Here is a 19,632-nt window from a genome sequence, read left to right as displayed (position 1 = left end):
AAGACCATCTCATGATATATACCGATTCTGTCAGCTTTAGTTTCAAGGTGTGGCATTTTCTGACCTTGACATTACCTCCAAATTCTGGGGGGAGGCAGTCATCTTATTTGGCATTTAAGCCCTCTGTGAAAGTGCTGCATGAGGTTCCGTAGAAAGCCCTGTTTTAGGGTATTTCTTCATAGTGCTGTACCTTTATAGCTTTGGCATCTTCCTCCCTTCCATGTTTTCTCACCTGATCCTTCTGAAGCTAATTTGTTTGCCTTGGTAAATTTATGAAAGAGGTGGATTAGTGTGAAATCTGTGGCGCCTGAACAGATCCTAATTAATCGACCTATCAGGGAAATGAATATGTGAGCCAAACAGTATCTGTAACGAAGTATTTGGGATGGATCTCCTACTGAAATCAATAATGTAGATGTGGTTCTAATAATCCAGGTTTTGATAAAAATAACTATCAGCCTCCTACCCCGACTCCATTGTTCTCATTCCTTGCAGCCTATATAAAAATTCATGTTGTAAAAAGAATCTATTTTTGTGCAACTCATATATGCAAAGAAGGCGTTTGACTTTTTACTTCTCTCTGAGAATACAGTGAGCCAACCCCTATTTGTGACGAATTAGAAGATAGAGAAACTGCAATCACAAAATGGTTAGCAATCATTAAATTTGGAATTTTCAAAAATTTTTAATTAGAAGCATAACTTCAGAGATAAAGCAATGTTTTTATTTGAGAGTACCTAATAGTTTTAATTGGAATTATTTTCATTCACTAGCTTTAATTTTTAAAAATTCCAAAACCACCTTTCTCCAACTGTACACTTTACGGAAATGCCTTACATTGTACAACACGCAAATATTATCAACACTTAAAACCCACCATAACATATCTCTGTTCTACTAGTCTATTCGGTAAAATTCTGTTCTATGGTTTAGTCTTTGTTGAAAGTTCAAGGTTGTGTGTACCTAGTGCTTGCAAATTTGCACGTTCGTAAATTGAGTCATTCAACAAATCCTTACTGATTGTCTGTGTCATAGTCACTGCTTCTAAATGCTGGAACTACAACATTGGCAAAACCAGAAATGATCCCTGCCCTCACTGAGCTGTAAGTTTATTGGAGGAGTATGCAAAATTCGAATAATTACACGTTCAAAAACTGCAATTGTGACAAGTGCTGTGACAGAGAGTTAAAAAACACTAGGAGAATCTGCAATGGGATATTTGAATGTTGGGGGGTGTGGGAGGTCAGAGAAAGCTGCCTTGAGGAAGTGATGGAGGGATGAATGTGGGTTAATGAGGAGAAGGGACAGAAGAGAGTTACAGACAGGGAACAGCTTGTGCAAAGGCCAGACAGGGATCAAGCAAACATGAAGGAGAGGAGGAGGCCAGCTTCTGGGGGAGAGTGTTGGAGAAAGGGGGGAACCGGGCGCGAGATGAGGCTGGAGCGGTGGAAGGCAGCCAGACCTTACTGGGCTCTGCAGGCATTGAAAAAGTGTTTTGAGATGTAGACCAACAGAAAATAATTGAAACCTTTGTACGGTTAAGTGTGGGTGGGGTGATAGGATCAGACTGGCATTTTGAGAAGATTACTGGCTTCCCAGGAGGAATGGAATGGAATGGACCGCCAGAATGTGTGGTTTATTGAGATACCTGGAGATGCCTCCCTGGACGTATGCACGTCAACTTAAGATTTTGAAAAATAGTGTTCTAAAGGGATTGGAATTTTCTAAGAAAAGAAACACTGGTTTTTATCTTTTAAATCTTTTGTGTTTATTTTTGGGGGGCAGGGCAAAGTGGTTCACAATAAGTAGAGAAAAAGGAGAATGAATAGTACTTTTCCCCAGAAGTCTTGGAGGAAAATACATCACTGATTATCAAAGTTAACTTTTCTCCCCCAAATAAAAATAGCTTTATTGGTTGCTTGGATTATATACTCAAGGTAAACAAACATTCTCAATATAAGACAGTATAGAAGGTGTATTGTATAAGAAAGTTTTCTAGAAACTGAAATTCTACTACTGAGATAATTATTGTCCCCATTCTGGTGAATATCCTTTTAAACTACTTTCCAGGCTTATATTTACTAGGAACTTATGTATAGCTCTAGGGAACATGGCTGTTTTTTCCAGCAACATAATTATGCCCAGTGCTTAAAAGAGTAGGTGCTTGATAAATATTAATTGGATGAATTATTCCTATTATATATGTTGATATGTTATTTTTTTCACTCAACAATAAGCCTTGGACTTACATAATACATCAACTTTTTTTTTTTTTGAGGAAGATTAGCCCTGAGCTAACTGCTGCCAATCCTCCTCTTTTTGCTGAGGAAGACTGGCCTGAGCTAACATCGGTGCCCATCTTCCTCTACTTTATACATGGGACAACTACCACAGCATGGCATTTTGCCAAGCGGTGCCATGTCATCCACACCTGGGATCCGAACCAGCGAATCCTGGGCCACCAAAGGGGAAAGTGCGCACTTAACCACTGCGCCGTGGGGCCAGCCCCCACATCAACCTTTTTAACAGCTATCAATAATTTATTACAAGTACGCACCATAATGTATGAAAATAACCCCACACTGATGGAAGCTCAAGTTTTTCAGACTTTTAAAGTGCTACAATAAACACCCTTGCACAGACTGGTTTTTTTGCTGAGGAAGATTCACCCTGAGCTAACATCCACTGCCAATCTTCCTCTTTCTGTATGTGAGTGGCCACCACAGCATGGCCACTGACAGACGAGTGGTGTAGGTCGGCGCCCAGGAACTGAACCTGGGCCACAGAAACGGAGTGCGTGAACTTAACCACTAGGCCACAAGAGCTGGCCCCACAGACATCTTAACACACCCGTTTAGGATAAACTCCTAGAACTGGAATTCCTGGGTAAGAAGATATATATGCATTTTATATTTTGACACATACAGCCAACCAGCCTACCAGAAAAGTTATTCCTATCTACACTCCCAACTATATTCATTTTCATATTTCTCTGATGGGTTGAAAAATTACTTATCCACTGGTGTTTCTATGTACACTTCTCTGATTACTGGCCAAGTCTGCACATCTTTTCATATGTTTACTCGTCACTTTTATTTCTAATGTGATTTTCTAATACACGTCCTTTGTGCATTTTCTTCTTCTACTATACGTTTGCCTGATAGATTATAAGAGCCCTTTGTATATCAGGCATATTAAGCCTTTGTCTGTCACATATATCCCAGATTTCTTCTTCCTAACTTACTTTAAAAAACCTTTATTATGTTTTTGAAAAACAAAAGTTTCACAATTTATATTGTCCATTCTGTCCATCTTTTCCTTTAAGGTTTCTGGCTTTTGTGTTCTGCTTAGAAACAGGTCTTTCACTGCCCAATATTATAAAACTGCCTCCCTAATAGTATTTGCTTTTGGTACTTTTTACACTTGTGAGAGCATCTCTGGAGGGGAGTCATGTGGTACTAGTAAGACTTTATTAAAATGTTCATTCCCTTTGCCAGAAGTTCCTCTTTTAGAATTTATCTTAAACAACAGAAAAAAGTTTTAGTTTCAGGGATTCACTAAAGAACTGTTTATAATGGCAAAAAAAAAAAACCCCACAACAACAACCCATAAACAATGAAAAGTTCCACAATGGAAGACTGGTTAAATCAATTATGGTATATCCATAGCCATTAAAATGATACCAAAAACATTTAATCATATGAAAGCATATTAATAACTCAAAGTACAAATATGCTAAGATCTAATTCATAAACACTCAAAAACAACTTTAGCTAGGCACAGAAAACGAAGACTGCGTTTACAGTCGGGTATGGAAAATAATGGGTGATCTTTTTTCTTTTTCTTTTCTCCTATGAGCACATTTAAACAATAAAAAAGAAAGTTTAAAATTTAGTGTAGGGGCCGGCCTGGTGGCGCAGCGGTTGAGTGCGCACTTCCACTTCAGCGGCCCGGGGTTCACCGGTTCAGATCCCAGGTGTGGACATGGCACTGCTTGACAAGCCATGCTGTGGTAGGCATCCCACATATAAAGTAGAGGAAGATAGGCATGGATGTTAGCTCAGGGCCAGTCTTCCTCAGCCAAAAGAGGAGGATTGGCAGCAGTTAGCTCAGGGGTAATCTTCCTCACCAAAAAAAAAAAAAATTTAGTATAGACTATAACCATGCAGATATAATATTAAGTATATCGTGTGTTTTAGTAGCTACGAATGCCTTAGACTAGAGCGTATACTGTTGTCTGCAACCTTACAAGCCTTGAACAAGTCGGTTAACCTTTTTGTACTTGCTTTTCCTCATCTGTTAAATGAGGATAGCACTTCTTACCCTGGGTTAACTCACAAGGAGGTTGTGTGAAGTGTTTGTAATTCACTGTAAGCTACAAAGAAAATGGTGCTAATAATTTAATTTTATAACTATATGATTCCCATTGCTTTCTTTTTTTGCTTAAACGCTTTTATTGAGGTATGATTGACATACAAAAAGCTGTGCATATTTAATGTATATAACTTGATGAGTTTGGAAACAAATATGCACCCGTGAAACCGTCACCACCATCTTTGCCATAAACATATCCATCACCTTCAAAAGTTTCCTACTGCCCACTTTATTATTTTTTTATGATAAGGACACTTAGGATCTGCTCTCTTAGCAAAATTTCAAGTATACGATGCAGCATTGTTAACTATAGGCAGTACGCTGCACAGCAGGGCTCTAAGACTTCATCTCATATAACCGAAACTTCCTACCCTTTGACTGATACTTCTCCTTTCCCCTCCCCTCGGCCCCGGCAACCATGATTCTACTTTCTGCTTCTATGAGTTTGATTCGATTCCTCAAATAAGTGGTATCATGTAGCGGTTTTCCTTCTATGCCTGGCTTATTTCACATAGCATAATGGCCTCCACATTCATCCATGTTGTTGCAAATGGCAGGATTTCCTTCTTTTTAAGGCTGAATAATATTCCATTGTATGTATATAAGAGTACTGTTGCTTTTAATATAAATGCAATGGAAACATTAGCTCAATACCTTTAAAAATAATACTTTTTTTACTTAGCTGAGAAAAAACAGAAGAAAGAGAAGAAAATGTTGCCTCTCAAAATAGATTGCAAGGAAAGATAAATTAGTCAACAATTGGAATAATTTACTAATTGCCTACTATGTGCCAGGGTGGGGCTGGGGTAGGAAAGTCTAAGAGTGAATAACGCACAGTCTCTACTCTCAGGAGCTTCACTCTGGTGGATGACACGCATCAACCCCACACGCAGAATCACAGGCCATTGTCACTGGAAGCTACAGTGGCAAAGTGCAGACAGAGGCAGAGGGCCTCTGCGGGGGCAGTAAGGGACAGTCAAGTCTGACGGAAGATCAGCTGACCCCGATCCAGGAGCTCAGCCCCACTGCAGTGACAGTGGCCCGGGATCAGGGTAACCTACAGCAGTTTTACATAGCCCAAAGAGAAAGCAGGGGACAAACTGGTGGGGATGCCCCATTCTTGAGGGGTTCCCCTGGTAAGTATAAAGGGGAATCCCCCTGACTATGGTAGAACCCCAACAGTAAATATAGGGGCGAGAGGGGAGAACAGATCCCTGCTTGCTGGTAGGAGACTGGAAGGGGTGGGGGAATTCTTAAAAACTCCATTTACAGAACAGGAGATCCCCTTCTGTTACTCAAAGTTCCCTTGTACAGGCTGTTCTGAGACATTTGTGAATACTGGTCCCTTGAACTTTGCTGATCCGATCTTCCTTCAGGGTCTAGAGAAGAATATATATTTATACATACAAAATGACAAAAACATAAATACATACACACACATACATGTACCGCACACTCACTCTATTCGGCTGTGAGGAGTTCAGTGGTCCCAGAGTTTGTCATTTATTTGTACCACTTGAATCTCGTGTCGTTCATTCTTAATTAGCCCACGTTTAAACATAACTCCAGACAGAAGACAATGTGGATCTTACAAAATATAAGGTAAGATATATGTCTGAGAAAAATACACTCCTGACACAATTAACACCATTATGGATTCAAGCATTTTTGGTAATTGACACTCGCAGAAAGCAAAAATAATAATACCAGCAGAAACTTACATAGTGCCCATTATGTACCAGGCATGTAAGATGAAAAGAAACAAAGATATGAATTTAACAGTTTTGGAATGAAAACAACCTTTAAAGTTGAAATAAAAATTCTCAAGTCCATTTTCACTTCCCATCACTTTAAGCCTAGATAAGAAATTAACTTCAGTAACTCTCACCTTTTTTTTACGAGGGAAGCAGTGGTGGTTAAAATATTATAAATAATGTATTTATTTGCAAAGTGCCTGGAATTTTAAAAACGCATTGAGGACAAAGCACAGTATTATTATAACATTCTTCCATATATTACATGGAAGCACATATATACAGCTAAGCAGACAGAATCCTGTCACTTCTCAAAGGGAAAAATTCGGTCAATGGCAAAGACCCTACACTTTTAAACTTTCCAACAACTGAAACAAAGCAGGACAAAAGAAATTTAAAAAACCCACAAACTGTACCACTCTGAAGACCCATATGGGAATTTCAAGCTGGGGATCGCTGGTGGCCAGGTGACAACACGATCATGACCGGAAAAATAACTCAATGCCAAAATCTTCTTGTGGTAGGTCAGCAGCATCATTTTTTACATGAAAATGACATTTCATCTATAAGGCAGAACCAATGTGTTTTGTTTGAGACACAACATTTATACAGATATCAGAATTACAGTGAACTAAGTGAAAGTTGCTTTGAAGGAATCTACACAGTCAACAGTATAAATGAGGCTGGGAGTGCACACGTGTATTTAGTCCATTGAAAAATACTAAGACAAATGGTATTTTATAATATGGCTGGGAAAAGCTGTTTTTTAACCTTGAAAAACCTACCATATTCCACATTATATATTCACAGCATTAGCTCTTTTAAAAATAGAAACTCCTGAAGAGAACAGAATCAGAAAACCAGAGGGCCTAAAAACTGTAGTACATCCTCTTTACAAAACACATCATTTTCCATTAATACATAAAGTAGATCAAAGCCTCTAATAGTAATCTATAACCGTAAAGAGTTGATGTGTATTTCTTTTTCTATGCATATCTTTATATTAATGAAAAAATGTACCCTACCATATAAATATTTTTTCCACTCAATAATTATCTTGAACATATTAGTTTGTGATTAAACTTAATACATTTCTTAAAGGAATAAAAAAAAAAACCCCTCCATAGTTTAACATTTCTTTCTTATCTGAAACAGGTTTAAATAAAAATAATTTAAGCTTTCACACTGTAAAATAGTAAAATGAATCTAAACTTCAGAATACGCTAAATTTAGCATCTTAAAATTTAAAAAATAAGGAGTCTAAGGGCTCTAGGTTGGAAAACCTTTTTCTGAAAAACTCGACCAAGAGGATAAGAGGTTCATTTCCATCTTAATTTGTGCTTCTAATCACTCTGAATTCCACTTGCAATGTAGACAGTTAAGAAAAAAATCAGCTTTAAAAACCAATTCTCGTCTTTAAACGCACAATCTTCGGAGCCGCACAGAGCGTCCGTATCAGCAGGCTCCTCCCGCTCCTGGGGAAAACCCTGCCTAATATTTATAACGTTATGACATACTGTAATACTCACAAGGTGGTTGTAGAAGTATAAACACGACTGGCGTTATCTGATTGGCTGCTGGTGATGTAACACCCATGTCAATACTTCCCAGTGAACGCACGTGTTCGACCTTTTATTTAAATTTCCATTTCATCACAGCAATAAGACACTCGGGGCGGTGCATTTTCTGTGAAATGATGACCGCCTGGGGCCCGAGGTGCTGCTCGCGCACACAATGCATCCGACGACGAGGTGTCCGTGCTCGGCACCTCCTCGCGTGAAAGGCACCGCCTGGTCCAGTCTTTGTGCAGGAACAAAATAAGTTCACTTCCCCGGGCACCGCCGCCTGCCCCCAGCCAAACGCCGGGCTGGAGCGCAGCTGCCACCGGTGGCACAGTTATTTGCAAAGTCCCAGGTGAACTCGTGGCGCGGCCGGGACAACGCGCGTCCCGGGCGCGGGGAGGTGCGTGCGGCCGGGCGGCGGCCCTGACACTCGCCAGCTGTCCGGCCTCCGCGCAGCCCGGCCCGGCCCGGCCGCACGCGCCCGCCCCTCCCCGAGACCCCCGGCCGGCCGCCCGGCCTTTGTCCCCCCGCCCGCGGCCGACTTCCTTCCCCCCGGCCGCACCCCCGCCCCCAGGCCGGAGCGCCGCCCGGCCCCTTTCCCGGTCCCCTGGCGCCCCCACCCCAGCCGGCCCAGCCCAGGCCCAGCCCCCTCCCCCCGCCGCCCCCACCCTCTCCCCCTCCAGCGGTTACTGCTACCCCGGTGCATTGTGGGCGCACGGTCCGTTGTTCATTTGCCATTCGACCTCCGCCGGGGCCTGGTCGGACGGAAACGCTCCGCCGGCTTTATTGTCGGCTCGCGATGTGGCGGCGGCCGGCCGCGTAGCGCGCCTCGGAGCCGGCGGCGGCGGCGGCGGGAGTCGGCGGCGCGCCGGAGGCAGGCTCGCCGGGGGAGGCTCGGTGTGCGCGCGGCTGGCGAGCGGGGCAGCGGCGGGGCGCCCGCACTCCGCCGCCTCGCAACTTCGGAGGCCCCGCGCGCCCGGCTCTGCTCGTCGCCTCGCCGCCGCCGCCCCCTTCTCCGCGCGGGACGCCGCCGGGGCGCCGCGGGGCGGGGGCGGAGGACGCGGGGGCGCCCGAGGCGGCGGCCCGCGCGGAGGAGGCGGCGGCGGCGGCGGCGGGCGCGGGCGGCGGCCCCGGGCGCGAGCGCGGGCCGGGCGGCCGGGCGGGAGGGCGAGGGCGAGGGCGAGGCCGGGACGCGCGAGAGCGGGACGCCGGGGCGGGGGCGCGGCGGCGGCGGCGGCGGGGAGCGCGCGGGCCGGAGCACCGGGCGGCGGCGGCGCGCGCCATGTCGTTCAGTGAGATGAACCGCAGGACGCTGGCGTTCCGAGGAGGCGGGTTGGTCACCGCCGGCGGCGGCGGCGGCGGCGGCGGCTCCGCGAACAATAACGCCGGCGGGGAGGCCTCGGCTTGGCCCCCGCAGCCGCAGCCGAGACAGCTCCCGCCGCCCGCGCCCCCGCAGCCCGATGGGCGGGGGGCCGACGAGGAAGCGGAATTGGAGGGCCTGGAGCCCCAAGCCCTGGAGGCCGCCGCCGGGCCGGCCGCCGACGACGCCAAGGAGGCGCTGCTGCCCCCGGACGCGGGGGGCCCCGGCTCGCTGGGCGGCGGCGGCGGCGCGGGGGGCCCCCTGCTCGCCGAGAGGAACCGTCGGACTCTGGCCTTCCGCGGCGGCGGCGGCGGCGGGGGGCTCGGCAACAATGGCAGCAGCCGCGGGCGCCCCGAGCCCTCGGCGTGGCCCCCGAGGCATTTCAATGGGCGCGGGCCGGCGGCCGTGGAGCTGGAGCTGGACGCGCTGGAGGGGAAGGAGGCGATGCAGGACGGCGCGTCCCTGAGCGATAGCAGCGAGGACGAGGAGGAGGGGGCGAGCCTGGGCGACGGCAGCGGGGCGGAAGGCGGCAGCTGCGGCAGCAGCAGGCGCTCGGGCGGCGATGGCGGGGACGAAGCGGAGGGCAGCGGCGTGGGAGCTGGCGAAGGCGAGGCCGTCCAGCAGCTCCCGCTCGCGCGCCCCAAGTCCCTGCTGCAGAAGCTCCAGTGCTCCTTCCAGACCTCCTGGCTCAAAGATTTCCCCTGGCTGCGGTACTCCAAGGAGACTGGCCTGATGTCCTGCGGCTGGTGCCACAAGCCCCCCGAAGACGGGGGAAGCGGGGACCTTCCCCAGGTGGGGCACGATGAGCTGTCGCGAGGCACCCGCAACTACAAGAAGACTCTCCTGCTGAGGCATCACGTCTCCACCGAGCACAAACTCCAGGAAGCCAACGCCCAGGTACAGTAGGTCCTGCTCGCGCTTTTCAGGTCTTTCAGGGAAAGCGGTTATCACCTAAAACCACTTTCCCGGGCGGAGGCATCGTTCCAGGTGGGAGAGGCGCGGGATCTTCTGCGCGGGGCTTTAGAAAGGCTGGGAGCAAGTTTCCCAAAGTTATCTGTGCCGCGGGTGGGGAGGGGCATGCAATGGCAGTTTTCTAATCGTAGCGCTGAATTTCTCTTACATTTTTTTTTATAACGTAGTTTTTCTTTGCCCATCAGATTAAATCAAAGGGAAAGTTTAATAAAGCGAGGTTGAAGGTTTTCACCCTAAAAGATTGATTTTTGCGGTCAAAAGTTTTATTAGCTGTGATTTTAGAGAACTGCCCTGTGTTCATAGTTTTTTAGCGTGCCGGTGGAAGTAAAAGCTGGTAACTCTTTGAAGAATGAGTGAGACAATTTCGTTAACCTTTGACTCCAGCCCTTTCAGGAAAACATCCATCCGAGAAAATTTCTATCAGGTCAGGAAAATGTGAAATGTGAGAGTAGTATGTAAATGTAGAGGAAGCTGCTTGGATTGACAGTCCTTTCTCTTGTGAATAATTTTACTAAATTCATCTCCCTTGAACTTCTTGTTGAACTTTCTTGCATACCACAGGCATGTTTTTGGTAAATTACTGCATTTTCTTGTTTCCTTCTACCCAGATTTCTGTGCTGAGTTTCTGTAATCTTCCCATTTTCAAAACGTTTCTTACAAATGCAGTTGACTTTAAATTTAGCCTATTAGAAATGTTTAACGTGAAGTTGTCTCGAGTGGATGACTTAGACTGGTAGGGAGTATATTTACCGAACTGCTTGAGATCGTAAGTCCTTAGTTACAAAACAAGTGAGCCATGCTTTAGCTCTTAGTTCTTATAATATTTCCAGCATGAAGGTGGTAGTCTTACCATTTTCGTAATCCCTTTTCAAACCAACCAGATATTGATCAGTCCTCCTTTTAAGACTTTTAAACAACCTGTGGTGGTGGGTGGAATTCATCCTTTTGTATTGGTAGCCAGTCATTGGCTTTAGAAAGTCAGCTTTCAGATATTAGTCCCTCTGTGTTTTTATTGGAGTGATCTTTCTGCTCAGAACACTTATACTGGAGTTACATTGTCCGATAACTCCGTACCACAGAAGTTCCTCCAGAAGTTAAGGCTTTAAAGCAGAAGGTTATTTTTCCCAGTGGACAATGGCGATAGTTTTTGTACAAATTTTAGTTGCCTAAGCCTTAGAAGGAAGGTCGCTTAAAGATAGAAGGCCCAGAAAGGTTAAGTAAATTGTGCTAAGTCTAGAGTCCTTGGTGACAACTGAGACTAGAGCCTATAAGGAATGTTGTAATGGAAAAAGAAAGGATTTTGGAGTAAATCTGGGTTCAGATCTCAGCTTTCTGCAATTAGTAGGTTTGTGAGCTTGGGCGGTGGAGTGAAACAGAACTAATGTTTCCTTGTCTTCCGTATGCCAAACACACATTTGCCTTACTCTGCAAGGTAATTTGTTCCCGTTTTACAGAAGAGGAGGCTGAGGCTTTAAAGGGTTAAGTAATATCTTCTTGAAGTTGTTTAGTGAGATGATGGAGGTGGGGGATTTGTGAAAATGGAAGTCTGCTTTTCTAAATAATGGTAGGTTGGTATTTAGAAAATTTTAAGAAGACAGTTGGAATGAATTTTCTTAGTATTACAGTGGACCAGTTACTCTTATCAGCATGTTCTCTCCCTGTAGGCAAATCTGAATGGGAATGCAAATTATAATTAGCTGCTTAGTGAACCTGAAATCAGAGGAAAGGGAATTAGTTGGACAACCTCATAATGGACTTGGTGTGGTGTCTCCTTCTCCCCTGGGCGCATATCTGGAGCAGGAAATTCATTCCTAGGCAGAGCCCTTCCTAACCTTGATCTCTGAATTATCCCTGCCTTCCCCTTGGTCCCCCTGAAACGCCCTTTTTATAGGTACAATCTGCAGACCGTCTAGCTCTTACCACATGCCTCCATTAGACTGGAGACAGTGCAGTATAGGAAGTCCTGGTTGTCTGAGGCAGTCTCTTGGTTCCCTTGATTGGATTTTGGATGTTTCCACTCTGAATTGATCCTAATCATGTCTCTGTTTTCATTCTAACTAACCTTAGTTTGGGGTGTGACTGTGCTGTTGACCCCAGGTACCACCTACGTAATCTCTTTGTCTTATTAGAGTGAGTGACAGTTTCAAGAACTGACTGACTTCTTCCTTTGGGGAGGGTTCAGTCCCTTTTTTCCCTCGCCGCTCTGGAGCCTTTGATCACCTGTAGGAGGCAGTATAACACAGTCTGTAAGAGTCTCTGAAGGCTTAAGATTAGGGGGACCTGAGTCCTAATCCTCTCTACTTGGCAGGCAGATGAGTTAACTTCTGGTTTCCTCCTGTATGCAAAGTATGTATGCCAGCACGGAATCACTTGGTAAATGATGACCACTATCATCATCGTTAGCTAGTTTTCTCGTAGATAAGTCTCCTGTAACAAGATTTTGTTTGTGTGGCCTGGTACGTCACGTCTCAGTGTTACGGTTTTGTCAGTTTGGAAGTCGCTTTATCTCAGGGACTCTTGATTCTAGAGCGCAGTCTGGTGCTCTTTTTCATACGCGCAGAGTCTTTAGCCATCCAGCTCTTTGAACATCCTGAGACTTCCTCATCATACTTGCAATTTTTCTCAGTGGCATAAAGAATATCTTGCATTAGTTTTCTCCTGCCTTAAAAGTCTTGAAATGAGAGTTCTGAAGTTCTGCAGCGAGAATTCAGTCTGAGGCCAGGGATAGTTCAGTCCCTTCATTTCCCGCACACCACCCCCCCTTTTTTTTTTTAATTTTAAGAACACCTGTTTTTTGAGAGGAGTTTGGCCGTATCTTAGTCTGTCACTAAGAGTTAGTTTTATTTCTTGTGCTTTCTGTAAGTAAGAAAAGTACTTTTTCATTGATTCCATGGGAGTGACCAAAACATTGTAGCACACACTTAAAAAGTTTGATGTTCTGTTAATCGGATGTTGGTTGCTAAGGAGTGCTCATGGGAGAGTGCATAAACATGCTTTCAGAATCTGTTCTGAGCCTTCTGTTTCAGAGAGATCCCCGTCTGCTTCATAAGGATGTAAGGGACAACATACATAGTTTTTATTTTGTGACAACTAACTGTCTGCGTAGAGTCAGGTTCAGTGATTAGCTCACACAGGATTTGACTGTTGGCCCGAGGGCTTTAAAATTGCCTTAATAACAGTGATTGCCACTGTCTTGGTTTAGATCACTTTCCACCCAGTTAGGAAATTTTCACAGTCTAAGTGACGCATTCTGTCAACTCTTTGCAGTTTACAAAACCTAAAACATGCACTCAAATGTATTGTTATAAATGTACTTAACCTTTCTAGACAGTAGATACTGAATTGAGATCTGTGATCTGATTGAAATTACTAATTGGAATATGTTGATGTCAACAACTAAAGCAAAGGTGAGACAGATCTAACACTTTTCTTTGCATTCGGCAAAAATAAAGCTCAAAGATTTGTTTTTAGCAATTTAGGAAGAAAGTCCAAAAAACTCTTCACGAAGGAGAAATAGGTGTTAAAGATGAGCCTGTGGCCCATTAAGAACCGTTTTGTGTAACTGTATAGGTTCTAACATTCACTCATTGTGACTCAGTAATAGCTGGTTCATTTCCCTTGTGTTTTTCAACTTTTTAGTAGTGTGTCTTTGACTGTACCTTATAGTGCGTCTAGGATTGGCTTCTTTTTCCCCCTTAAATTTCCTTATTAGGTACCTGCAAGGCACCGGAGAGAAACATATAAGTAAGACATTTTCTCTGCCCTCAAGGAAACTTGTAGTTTAGTGAGGAGAGACAGATATGACACCAAAATGATAGGTGCCATGTTAGAAGTAAGTTCAGGTCACAGTGAAGACACTAAAGGAAGGAAGTCATTGACTGACTTGTGAAGGCTGGGAGAAGCGTGTAGAATTGGCTCCCGAACTTAATTGTGTTGAATGAATAGGTGTTGAACAAGGAGGAAAGGGCATTCCAGGCATTGCAGTTGGAAGCAGCATGAGCAAAATAGATACTGATGTCTTGGTTTCTCTGAGAAGTGGATAATTTGGTTGCTGAGCAGGATGATAAATCAAGTTTGGGGGCCAGCCCCGTGGCCTAGTGGTAAAGTTCAGTGTGCTCTGCTTTTGCGGCCCACGTTTGGTTCCCAGGCATGGACCTACACCACTCATCTGTCAGTGGCCATGCTGTGGTGGCAACCCACATACAAAATAGAGGAACATTGGCATGGATGTTAGCTCAGGCCAAATCTTCCTCAGCAAAAAACGGCAACAAAAAACCCCACCAGAATCAGGTTTAAATAGATAGACAGACTCCAGGTAATGAAGATCTCTTATCGTGCTAAAATGAATGTATTTTATTTTGTTAACCAGTGAGCACACTAGCAGTTTTAAGGAAGGGAGAATTATGGTGACATACGATGTGTTTCTGTTTAGAAGCACCTGTGTAGTGTGTGTGTGGGTTTTGAGGAGAGAGTGGGTAGTAAAGCCTATCTTTGCCATCCAAAATTGGCTGGATTTTCTAATCACCTGAAGATTTCCGCCCTAGACCTATGGAATCAGAGTTTCTGGAGATGGTACTCAGACTGCAAGAGAAGATGCTGACACTGAGGGAGGTCATAGAGGTGATCGGAATCCTGCAAAGGAGACCTTCCGACCTTCCTGTCCTCTTCTGACTGTTAGAATTTGTCAGTACCACCAGCAGGCATCTATATGGCATCATGTTTGCTGTGGCCTTGTTTGTCCTCATTCTAGAAATTCAATTTGTTTTTTTCTAAAATTTGGATTTGAAAGTGGAAATTGATGTTTTTGTTTTTCCAATATACTGTTTGAGTGGGTTGTGGCAACAAAATAGTACAGACTTTTATGTTTTTCATGCTTTCAGTTTACACTTTGATGTTTGTGTTGGAAATATCTTTTTGTCTGCTAATCCACTTATCAGAAGAGGACTATAGTTCTGGATAGGGAAGTAAATACTAATTGTATTTTTGGTTAAATAGCGTTGTCTTATCCTTTATGGATTGACCACAGATGAGCTCCCTGTTTGCGGCCGAAGTTCTCTCCCCCTCAGAAGTGTGGGGAGACTGGGTGGTGGTCTTATCTAACTCCCCAAGCTAGAAGGCTGAAGGCCCTGTGATTCCACCCCCCCCCCCCCCCCCCGCTAGTTAATTACTCGGGTTCTGCTGATTTTACCTTCCAAATATTTTTCCAGGCTCTGCCTCGCCATCCCTCCCTCCGTTGACATTATCCGCCTTCCCTGGTTAAGGTCCTTGTTTCTTGCAAGTATGTTGCACTGTTACCAGTCGCTTCCCCTGGTCACAGTATCTCTAGTCTTAGTCCCCTGATGTTAATCCTCCGCTTCACTGCCACAGTCATTTTTGTGTCTGCTAATCCAGTCAGATCACTCTGTTCCTAAAGCTCTGTAAGGCACCTACCTCAGTGGTTCTTAATCTCGTGGGGAACTCCGTCTCTTGATAATCTGATGAAAGCTATAGACACTTACCTCCAAAAATATTCATAAGTGCATATTTGCATTTCTTGGGCTTTTTTTTAGATCACCTTGAAGTTCTTTCGTAAATCTGGAATTGTGAGGATGCTGTAGACTGTCTTGGTCTTTTTTCTCATGCTGTCTCGTGGGCTTAGAATGCTCATCCTCCCCTTCCACTCTCTCTCTTTTTTTTTTCAGGAAGATTAGCCCTGAGCTAACTACTGCCAATCCTCCTCTTATTGCTGAGGAAGACTGGCCCTGAGCTAACATCCGTGCCCATCTTCCTCTACTTTTTATATGTGGGATGCCTACCACAGCGTGGCTTTTTGCCAAGCGGTGCCATGTGCACCCCGGGATCCAAACTGGCGAACCCCAGGCCCCCAAGGAGCGGAACATGTGAACTTACCGCTGTGCCCCTGGGCCGGCCCCATCCCGTTCCACTCTTGCATCCTTTAAGGCTCTGTTCAGGTCTTTCTTGCAAAAAGCATTTCCCCCACCTCCAAAAAACTGGATTAGATACACCTCTCTCTGCTTTTGTAACACGCTTATGCACTCTTTGGTACCTTGAAAGTCTTGGCTGCTAGGATGACTTCAGTTTGGGAACTGTACTTACTTATTTTGGGTCCCCAGTGTTGAACCTGTCTAAAGTAGGCATTCGCTTAATGCTTATTAAATAAATGAGTAAAGTCAGTATTTTTTGAGCTTCAGCAGCTTTTTCCTCATGAGTAAAACGTTTACATTTTTTAGCCTTTCTGAAATAAATTTGAAGATAATGTGTTATGAGGTTTTTAACTAAATAGACACCTTTCTGTATTGTCTTAATTTGGGAAGGGTTAATTCTAAGACGTCTTCCAGATCTAAAATTATTATTTTATTTATAGGTAATCTTCACAAATAAAAGCATTGAGGACTTTTCATACTTACAGAATCTCCAGTGTAACAACATTGTCTGATTTTAGAAGTCTGAATGTCCATTTCCTTAAAATCTCCTTGTTTAGCCAGTTTACACTAATGTCTGGGCTAAATTGTGTTTTCATTTTTGGGAAAAGGAATAGAAAAAGTTTCCCAACATTTGAAAAGACCGGCTATGGAAATAGTTAAACCTTTTTGTCAGTATATTTTTTACTTATCAGTGATATCTCAGCTTTCCAGTAGACGTGGAAGTTAAAGAAGGAGCCAGAGACAGAAATGACTTGAGTTCTTTGGGACTTGCTGTAAGATTTGAGAACTAAGAATTTCTTAGTTTATTTGGTTCAGCAAATAATATTGGCAGTTTATTTTAGTGCTTTGTGCTTATTCAGCTCTGTTTCACCCAAATCCTCAAATAATACTCCCCTTGGAGAGTACATAAACTCTTGACTTGTAAACCTTTCATTGCGAAGGACATATTTAATAGTTGCTACAGAAACATGGCATAGTGCTCTAATCAGTAGTGAAAAAGAAGTTGCTGGTGTTGCTTGTAACAGCGGGAACATTACTGTTCGTACAACAGTAACGAGCAAAAACAGTGGTTGAACAGTTGGTTTGATTCGTATCGTTTGTGTTAAAATAGAATGGGCAAATATTTTGGTGGATACACTTTTGTCTGAGTTATTTTTAAAAATTAGGACGTTTGGTCTGATAATGGCAGAGAATTTCAGAAATTGGGACTGGCCCAGAAAATTCAGAACACAGTGACCGTAGCCTAAAGTGACTGACTACAGTTAGACGTGGCCACCTCCTTAAAAGTGTTTTGGACTGCTTGATGTCTACACGTAAGGCAGTTCTTGACTTGCAAATGCTAATTCACTGCTCCCACAAACATTTCATGATGTGCTGCCAAATTTTGATCAGTGCTTACAGTTTCTGCCCTTCGGAGCATTCGCACTGTTAAAGCTGTATCTGTCGGAGCTTTGAAGCAGGTGAGCTTTGCTGTGTAGGTACGGCACGCATTAGCAAAGCTTAGTTTCAGGCCTACCTTCAAGAAAGATTCCTAGTTCAAGTTTGGAAATTTCTGTAGTGAGTAGAAAGCATAAGGAAATTAGTAAAGTCTTATTGCTAAAGTCTCGTAAAAGGGAGATCAAGTAAACAGTATGATGCTTTTATAGAAAATTACACTGTAGCAGTAACGAGTATAGCGTTTTCAGTATTGGTTTAGTTCTTTATTCACACAAGTCCTAAACATTTTCATTCCCCCTTGCTAAATGGTTTGAAATTTCACAACATACTGGTTTATATACAAGATCTAAGGTTAAAACGTTTTTTACCTCACTTCCCTTCCTCCACCCCTCAAAATCAAAAATGTGGGACTTAACTCATGAATTATTTGTTTTGATGATTTTACTCCAACCTTGGCTGTCACTAGTTTTTGCTAAGGATTGGGTGTTGTGGTGGGAGGAGAAAATAGCTGATGTAGAGCGTGGGGCGTTTTGGTGTGAGAGTGTGAGAAGGTGGAGGAAGGGTGTTAGAGTATGAAGGCGCTATACAGTTGGGTCCCCGGGGGTGATAGGACTGCCACGCCTCAGTTGGAAATGACAAAGAAATTCTCTACTTTCTGTGCTTCGTTCAGTAGTGATCAGATACCCCAGATTTGCAGGCTTATCCCGACTGTTCCATTATCCCTGTGAAATACTCAAGCGTCCTGAGATTCTGATATTTGGGTTCTTTCAATTGACTTCTCATATCTGGAAGCAGAAAAAAATTCTTGGATGGACCGTGTGACCTGGTTTAGTTTCAGAGAATTGGGATTATTATATGTATGGCCTCCTGTATTGAGAACTCGGCGTTAAACCTAGTATTTTTGTAATTTAGCCATACTCATGATGGAGTTGAACAGTTTGGGGATTGTTTAGGAATCTCACCACCATTTAGAATATTGTTTCCATGAGAATTCTTTTGCAGTCCTAACAACTGTGTTCTCTACAGCCTTCTGTTTGTTTCCTAATTCCCCCTCCCTCTCTTCTCCTCTCCAAGCACATCAGCCCTCCAGCATTTTTACAACATGGTATGCATCTTTCCATGTTTTTCCCATGCTCATATACTTGTAGATCTGTGTGTGTGTGTTTCGTTATTTTATAGAAATGGCCTGTATTTAAGTTAATATTTTGTATCAAGGAAAATATGAATTTTTAACAGCCAAATAAGGTTGCCATTTTCAGTCATCTTTTCTACTAGGAAAATCTAAGCAATTTTTCTATTAGAAAAAAATGATTACTTGAGTTAACCTAGCTAAGTTATTAAACAGTGTGCCGAGCACTGTTCAGGGTGCTGAGGGGACATACATCTCTGCCTTTAGGAGCCTTAATTAGAACATTCTAGGACTGCTTTGCAGTAAGAAGACTCAGGGATGATGACTTGCCCAAGGGCGTGCAGTTAATAACTGGTACAGAAGTGTTCTGAAATCTAGATCATGCTCCTTCATTCTCACTGTTGGAGCACACAACCTTTATTGTTTTATAGGAAATTGCCCTAACTTTAGTGATGCTAAACAGAACTGTAAGGAATACTTGTAAGATTGATAGGAGGGAAAATTATAAGCATTAAGAATTTTGAGTTCAGGAATTTTTGCCTTACCGTTAGTATTTATGACCCTAAAGAGAGAAGGCATTTTGAAAGTTGATTGGGAAATTATATAACTGGATATTCTTGTAGTTGAAGCACATTTTCCTGTTAGGGTCTTAACTTTATCTCTAGTTAGACTTAATTAACTTCATTGACCTAAACTATTTGATTCAGTGTTTGCCAAGACTAAAATTTGCCTTTTTAATGGGGTTAAATGGGATGAGATGCTTGGCATATTGTAACTTGAATATTTTAAGTTCAGTCATAAAGACTGCTGCTTTCCTATCAGCTAAAGAGATGAGGCAGACTAATTTGATTCCTCTAAATGGAAGTTTCCTTTATGTAAGAAGATGCCCATTTTATTTTAATTTTAAATAATTCTCAATCCATGTTCTTAGCTGGTATTTGAAAAGAATGACATGATACATGTTGTTCTTTAAAGGAAATCCTGCTGATCTCATTCAGATGTGTGTGATTTTTCTTATACTAGCACTGGCTTGCACCGAGCTATTCACTCCTTTCCTCTGAATATTTGGGATCGTGAACATTTCAGTCTCAAAATAGAGAATGATTACTAACAAGTTAGG

At 43.6% G+C, this 19,632-nt stretch overlaps 1 protein-coding gene and 1 long non-coding RNA gene across 2 annotated transcripts in view; one reads left to right on the top strand and one right to left on the bottom strand.

The window, feature by feature from the left end:
* Nucleotides 1-6,651: 6,651 nt before the first annotated feature.
* Nucleotides 6,652-8,180, bottom strand: LOC111774907 (uncharacterized). Its single transcript, XR_002810216.2, has 2 exons — nucleotides 7,658-8,180; nucleotides 6,652-6,691 (listed from the first exon to the last, which is right to left on the bottom strand). It is a non-coding gene; the product is annotated as an uncharacterized lncRNA (long non-coding RNA).
* A 698-nt stretch (nucleotides 8,181-8,878) lies between these two features.
* Nucleotides 8,879-19,632, top strand: part of ZBTB10 (zinc finger and BTB domain containing 10) — a 36,794-nt gene continuing 26,040 nt past the window's right edge. Inside the window, exon 1 of the mRNA XM_023648397.2 lies at nucleotides 8,879-9,947. Coding sequence (XP_023504165.1) covers nucleotides 8,973-9,947 — 975 coding nt within the window. The 5' untranslated portion in view covers nucleotides 8,879-8,972. The remainder of the gene's footprint in view (nucleotides 9,948-19,632) is intronic.

Source organism: Equus caballus, chromosome 9 (genome assembly GCF_041296265.1).
Source record: "Equus caballus isolate H_3958 breed thoroughbred chromosome 9, TB-T2T, whole genome shotgun sequence".
Lineage (NCBI taxonomy): Eukaryota > Metazoa > Chordata > Mammalia > Perissodactyla > Equidae > Equus > Equus caballus.
The sequence above is the reverse complement of the archived record's forward strand: the minus strand, read 5'-3'. Positions and strand labels throughout refer to the sequence as shown.